Source organism: Palaemon carinicauda, chromosome 1, assembly GCF_036898095.1.
Source record: "Palaemon carinicauda isolate YSFRI2023 chromosome 1, ASM3689809v2, whole genome shotgun sequence".
Classification (NCBI taxonomy): domain Eukaryota; kingdom Metazoa; phylum Arthropoda; class Malacostraca; order Decapoda; family Palaemonidae; genus Palaemon; species Palaemon carinicauda.
The window spans coordinates 295,510,489-295,517,988 of record NC_090725.1 but is presented as its reverse complement, the minus strand read 5'-3'; the positions used below and the strand labels follow the sequence as shown (position 1 = coordinate 295,517,988).

Below are 7,500 nucleotides of genomic sequence, written 5' to 3'. Positions count from 1 at the left end.
GTTTTTCTTAATTTTTAAATAGAAGTCTCTTGTTTTGTTTCTCCAACAGAAGGGAGCCACGGGAGCCATTAATTTAACAGAGGAGGAGAAGAGAACGCTCATTTCGGAGGGGTACAGCATCCCAAACAGACTCCCTCTCACCAAGTCTGAAGAAAAGTCGCTGAAAAAGATCAGAAGAAAAATAAAGAATAAAGTAAGTTTATCTTAATGTTTGTAATAAGATTTCTTAAAGAAATTCTGCTTTTAGTTATTTGTGACAGTGACTGTTAATGAGGCTTGTCCCTTGTTATTTATCATCATCATCATCATCATCATCTCTTCCTACGCCTATTGGCGCAAAGGGCCTCGGTTAGATTTCGCCAGTTGTCTCTGTCTTGAGCTTTTAAATCAATACTTCTCCATTCATCATCATCTACTTCACGCTTCATAGTCCTCAGTCATGTAGGCCCGGGTCTTCTAACTCTTCTAGTACCTTGTGGAGCCCAGCTGAACGTTTGGTATGAACTAGTCTCTCTTGGGGAGTGCGAAGAGCATGCCCAAACCATCTCCATGTACCCCTCATCACGATCTCATCCACATATGGCACTCGAGTAATCTCTCACTTTCATTTCTAATCCTGTCCTGTCATTTAACCCCCAATATCCTTCTGAGGGCTTTCTTCTAAAATCTACTAAATCTATTGGAGATTGTTTCATTGTCATACCATGACTTGTGTCATGTTATTAACAAACTTAAAATTTCACGTTACTAGTAGGAAATTTAATCGTGTACATTCAAGCCAATATTCAATGAAGACATTTGATAAGTTATCAGAATCAATCTCTCTCTCTCTCTCTCTCTCTCTCTCTCTCTCTCTCTCTCTCTCTCTCTCTCTCTAGTGTGTGTGTGTAATAAAAAGAGCACAATTTCCCTCTACAGATATCAGCCCAGGAATCTCGCCGTAAAAAGAAAGAATATATGGACGCCCTGGAGAGAAAGGTAGAGAAACTGAACAGTGAGAACATAGATTGCAAAAGGCGCATCGAAGTCCTCCAAAATTCCAATAATCAATTGATGATGGAAGTTCAGCGACTCCAGAACATAGTGGAAAGAGACGAGAAGAACAGGACACGGGTGACGCCCCTGGCCACACTCCTTTCGTAAAAATATGGTGAGTGCTGTGGTCGGCTGCTTCTTTATGTACTTGAATTGTTTTTATATAACTGCCTTGAATGAACGAGGAAAAATGTTATTATTAGCCATAAAGGCTTTGACTTAAATGAATCAGACAATATTTGGAGTCCCCTGAAATGCGTATAGAGGTGTTCTTAGTGACCTACGCTAACGAAGTTGGAAGGAGGTTATGTTTTACGCCCTGTTTGTGTGTTTGTTTGGGAACAGCTTCCTAGCCTCATAATTTTAATCTGAGAGTAATGAAACTTTTAGGGATTAACTGTTTTTGTAAATAGCTGGAAATTATTAAATTTTGGAAGACCGAGGTCAAAGGTCACAATCAAGCTAAGTGACCAATTCACGTACTCAGCCATAAGTTTGAACTTCGTTGTCACAGATACTTCAAACTGGGTTCATATTTGAGTGTGTGAAACTCCACGCCAATTAATACATGTTAAGGTCGAGAAATAAGATGGCGTGGTGGAGGTATGTGCTCTACTGAGTGCCCCTCTAGTTCCATTTTATTATGCGTCGTACAGTATCAATTTTCCCTTCAAGCTTAGTTAAGTAATATCATTTTGCCACAGCAATTTATCTGCTGATATTTTAATTTCGGCAATTCCACTTATGCTTTAAATATATTGTATTCTTTTTTTTTCCAGGTTGTGCCATTCCAAAACCTGTCAACGGTTGATTCTTCGATCTCGGGAAATTTATTTGCTGTTAAGAGGAAAATCTTGGCTGAGTTCATCACAAGTGCCTTATTAAGGATTTAAGTGGCATTATTCCAATTTTAGGTGAATATGTGTGTGCATGAGACATTTCCTACATGTAAATGCATATTTGAAGGCTTATCCATTATAGCTGTTGAAGATGTAGACCTAAATATATATGATGTAAATTAACAGTGAGCATTATATTTCATTGGCAGTTTTAGTGGAAAGAAGTTATATTGTATATAATGTATATAGTTTTATTTTTTTAGAATAATCATGAAAAAAATTTTGCCACGGTAAACTTGTCGAATTTCGACCTGTTTCTTAAAAGATTTTAGCTATGAATGATTAAACAAAGGAAGGAGTTGTGAATGACTTCTGTACAGTATTACAAGATATCTGGTTTCTGATGGTAAAATCAAACTGAAAAAATTAATTTTCCTAGCTATTTCTAATTTAATTTTCTGTCATTTTGATGACACGGTCTGATAGAGAAATTTTTAGCTCAGTTTTGTGTGGAATTCATAAAAGATATGTACTTCGTTGAATTCAATATTGCGTGAATTTGATTCTGTTAAAGTGAGTTTTAGATGGGTACTTTCTGAGACAAGAGAGATATTTTGTTTTCAATGAAACTTTCTGCAGAAATTTAAGACAAAATGAAAATCCACTAGACAATTCTTACCTTTGTAAGATGAGGAGGCATTTTACGGTAATTTACTTTGGTAATAAACTTTTATCAAGAGTCGTCTTGCTTAGTTCTTTTTCTTCTTTATGAACCGCAGTTATTTGAATTAGCAAAAATTTCAGCAGAGTAATATTTTTTCCTAGAAACATTTACATAAAACAGTGACACTACTATTTCCCTGCTGTTATAGTACTGTTTGTATGGTTATGTTCCTAGAATGTTACCTCACTTGTTATAGCAGGTTCCCATTAATTTCTGGGTTATCAGAATTGATTAAATCTAATGTAACTTTCCATCAGTTTCTAGCCATTTGGGATGAGTGGTCTGTCTGCTCAAGAGACTTTGTTAAAGGATGCAACAAATACCCTTGCACCTTTGCAGAGGACATTCCATAGGTTATGATGTTTTGTTATTTTGCTTTAGGATAATTTACCTCTTTGTTGGTGACGTTCTTTGCCTTATGTCCAAGATATTTACACAAGTAAAGTGCCTCATTATATAAGTTGTCATTTGGTGATTATTTCAGAATAGCTTTTGGGTGTGTTTCTAAAACTTCATTTGTCGCAAGTTTAAAAGGTTCATCTTTTATTTTGTCGCAGTGTGTGAAAACCCTTATTTGTTCCGTCTCAAATAAAATTCAGATCATTTCAGACCCTAAAGGGTGTTTAATTATCCACACCCAAAATAAACTTTCAGTCATCAAATGATGTTTTATGGTTAGATCTTTAGTACCAGTCACCAGTTTGCTTTCCAAACTTAGATATCCTGTTATTGTAGTTAGTTTTTTTATATGTGCAATAGAATTGAGGTTTAAATAAGATAATAGTGGCTAACTATGAGGTTTTCTAAGACATTTAAGGTTTGAGTGACGCCATTCATTTTTCTTTGTGGATAATAAGATTTGCAGTTTCATTACTTTAGGATTACTGAGCCAAGAGAGACTTAATTTTGATACAGTATTGATTCTAAAAAAAAGCATTATAACTATTGTAGTGCTTTGAGGAGTCTGCCCTCACTATCAATGTGGGTTTTAGGTATTCTTTCTTATTTTGGATGTCAGAGTCATAGCTTGATACAATGTTTGATTGTAGATTGTAGGTCCTTCCTAACTGTCATAGATGCAGTTTAGTTTACTATCTCAGGTAATGATCTTGCACTAGAGACTTATATACCTTGAGTTCCAAGTGAAAACAATATATGTTGGTCAGAGCTGATTGTTTCTTTTAATTTTACCAGTTTAAGATTTTTTTTAGTTCTGATTATGGGAGACAGTTTTTATGACTACAAACTGTTTCTCTATGAAAATGAAGACTACTTTTTTGTTATTGTAGAAAATTTTCGACACTGCTTTGTACATTAGTAAACACCCAATTTTCCAGTTTAAAAGGTTACATAACTAGTTTGTTTTTTCACACGTATGTACTATACTTTGAGTCTTGGTTATGACTTTGTTATAACTTTTAGCAGTGCCATTCATAGAAAGAGAAGGTTCTGGGATGTTGTAGTTGTTGAAAACTCTATTATCTATTTTCACTCTTGCCTAATGGTGCCTTTATGCCTATTAGATTGTAAATTATTATAAAAATAGTGATTATTATTCATAATAATTCAGTGAATTGCTTGGCATAGATGAAGATAACCTACATATTCAGACGAGAAAATATTCTCTTTTCTTAGTATACCTTTGAGACCCTTTGAAATATTTTATTTTTTGAATTTGTTATTAATCCATATTTAATGGGAAGGATGAACTAGATCCTTTCCCTATCCTGCATGTTGGTGAAAGTGTAAGCCAATATATCACAAGACATGCCTCTAGCTATGATATAGCTCTCTTTATTTATTGGAAGTGGGATAGAATATTTCAGGACTAAATGTCATTGGCTTTGGCTAACTGCATCACCTGATGTCATGTCGAACGTTCACGTTCCACCATGTGATGGGAGATAGTTATTGTGTAAACAACATATTTTTCTTGCCTTGATGACTTTAGTTTATTTGTTGGTCTATTTTGCATTAGTATTTATTTAAAATCTAAAAGCTCACAGACAGTCTTCTTTTTTAATTCTATAATATTTATTGTCTTCGCTATTTTTAAGGTATGCTACATTTCCTCTTCATTTTATACTTCGACTATAGTTTCCCGTATTTTGCCATTGTCTATGGAAGCTATTCTTCAGACATGGGGTGGAGAATTTTCTTTTGATTTGTGGGAGTTTCAAATGATGATGTTCCCTTTTTAGTCATGTATATATGTACAAAACTCATGTTGATAATTTCCAGTGTTTATTATGACTTCTGCTGATGTTCTGAATATGCTTAAGTTTGAAGAGGACCAATTTCAAAAAGCCCTCTCGCATCAGGAGGCTTCCTTTTCCTTTGTTCTTGTTGTTGATGATGGTCAGCATCTGATGTGATCTAATCATTAAGCCTTGGAATAATACGATGTATTGTTGAGACGTCCACACATAGACAGCGGACCATATATATTTATGTACGAGACTTAAATGTATTTTTCTGGTGTATAACAGGGTCTATGAAATGATCCTGAGGTAAAGAGTAATTTATATTCATATTGGGTGCAGAAAATATGCTGCGTCATATTGCAGTGCAAGTACAATAGAATTACATGTTTGTAGTTTTTTCTTCTATATTTTTTGCTAAAGTGCAATACCAGTGTGTTGTGAAAATATTGTATTTTCAATGGACTGAGGCTGCAGCTATGTTTTGTGGAGTTTTAAGAGAGGGAATGAGTTTAGATATCACATCTGATTACCAACGCAAGGGATTGGTGGCTCTGTTGTTATCAACAGGATCACGCAATTTATGAGAATATTTTTGATGAGACATTAACAAATTTTGATTTTTAGTATTGATTACACATGGAACTTTTAACATTGTTGTTGTCATTAACTTTCAATATACTTCTTCCATGTGTACATCATACTTGATTATTTGCGTTAAATTATTATTTTCACGCACTTCTCGGGTGCTTTACTTTAGGTCATAACAGTGAAATTTATACTCTATACTCAATTTCTTTTAATGAGGCGCATTTGTACGGACTCTCAGCGGTGCCCTTTTAGCTCGTTAAACTTTCCTGCTATCTGAATTACCTTGTCCAACCAATCAAGCAAGCAGGAATTTTTTCTGAGCTAAAAGGGCACCCCTGCGAGTCAGTGCAAATCTGCCTCACTAAAAAGAATTGACTATAGTTCTTGGGCATACTGTACTAAATGGTTGTCTCTTTTGATCTTCAATAATTGGATGATTATGTAATAGTGAACAGTGTTGCCTAAAAGCTTTAGAGAAAGATTGCGTAATATCCAAGGTAGACACAAATCCCTTTAAAGCTCTTCTAAGTCTTTACGTTCTCCTGCTAAGTAGAGATGAGGAGCTTTCCTAATTAGAGAGAAACTGTTTAAATTAATTAAAAACGTCCTTTGCAGTTATCATCATTTGTGATAAATAAATGTTTGCCCTCTTTGCTTTCCATTGCCTCAGACACATCACCTGTGTGACAAATATACACAAAAAATTATATGGTTGTTTTTTTTTTATTCCTTTGCATTATTGACACCCTTTATTCTTTATTATTATGGAAATTTATTATTTAATTGCTACAGTCACCTAATTTGTATATTGCCGTGGCAATTTTAGGTTGTCATTAGATGGATGGCAACTTCAAACAAAAAATTGAATCTGTTTACTGAGCAAGAGGTCCTTGCTTGGAACCTGCTTTGTGCTTTGCGAAAGGTAAAACTTTCAGCAAATGTCTTTACGTTGAACAGGCTGACATAAGTCTTTTTATAGTTTATATATGAAATATCTGTTTTGATATTACTGTTTTTAAGATATTTTATTTTAGTTCATTATTTTTCATCTTTTATTTCCTTATTTCCTTTCCTCACTGGGCTATTTTTCCCTGTTGGACCCCTTAGGTTTATAGCATCTTGCTGTTCCAACTAGGATTGTAGTTTAGCTAATAATAATAATAATAATAATAATAATAATAATAATAATAATAATAGAGGCGTACTGTTTTGCTTTTGTTTGTTCTAGCACTATGTGTATGAAAAGGGAAGACAAACGCTAATCAGAGAGAAGGATCCAATGTGGTTCTCTCTGGCCTGACTACTCTCTAACGGTAGTATCTTAACGGATGGCTGGTGCCTTGGCCAACCTATTACCTCTAAACGCATTATAAGTTTGGAATCTTTACGGTGAATGTTATGCAATGTATTCATTAGAATTTACATATTGATTGAAAATTAAGCTGTAGCTATTTTTAAAAGACGGCAGTATTTTTCTTTATTTATTTTCTTTTACAATTTGCTTTGTAATTTCTTTGCAGTGACGTTGACATGAATATGTTTTTTATAATCCTTTTAGACATAGGGCCACCCCAGGTATGTTAATTTGTTAAAAGAAGTTGAGTAAATTGCTTAAGTAAGGGAGAAAAGAATGACCAAACACCAAGGCGTATGTCATTATAATCTTTACATGCTCTGAATGACATTCCGGTCTCAGTGCCTGGTCTACGGCAAGTTTATAATCCAATTCAAGGAAAAAATCAAAGGCATGTAAACTACATTTTATGATCCTGGTTCAACTTGCCTATAAATTCAAACTTGATCTACAGTAAATGTTTATCGAAAGCCAAAAGATAAAGTCTCTTATATGACAACAAACGCAGCCGTTAAAGTTCACTGCAGGACAAAGGACTTTGACATGTCCTTCCTCATGTCTCGGGTCCGGCAAGTTCCCATCACCACGCTGACCATTGCAGGTTAGTGATGGTGGGAAACTTTAGTCTGATAGCCCACAGCAAACCAACCTATTATGGGTGGCGCTGACTAGTGCTGCTTTGGTTATCATGGCGATACGCAAACAATCTTGTAAATGTCAAAGAATATAGACTAATGTAATCCCCTCACTTTATAA

General features: G+C 34.7%; 1 protein-coding gene across 3 annotated transcripts in view; it reads left to right on the top strand.

The window, feature by feature from the left end:
* Positions 1 to 6,097, top strand: part of LOC137657915 (cyclic AMP response element-binding protein A-like) — a 236,176-nt gene extending 230,079 nt beyond the window's left edge. For 2 of the 3 annotated variants that reach the window (XM_068392588.1, XM_068392579.1), the window contains exons 6-8: positions 23 to 193; positions 919 to 1,150; positions 1,815 to 6,097. In XM_068392588.1, the coding sequence (XP_068248689.1) occupies positions 23 to 193; positions 919 to 1,143 (396 nt within the window). In that variant the 3' untranslated portion in view covers positions 1,144 to 1,150; positions 1,815 to 6,097. The remainder of the gene's footprint in view (positions 1 to 22; positions 194 to 918; positions 1,151 to 1,814) is intronic. The other variant, XM_068392599.1, reaches the window with a different exon arrangement.
* The last annotated feature ends 1,403 nt before the right edge of the window (positions 6,098 to 7,500 follow it).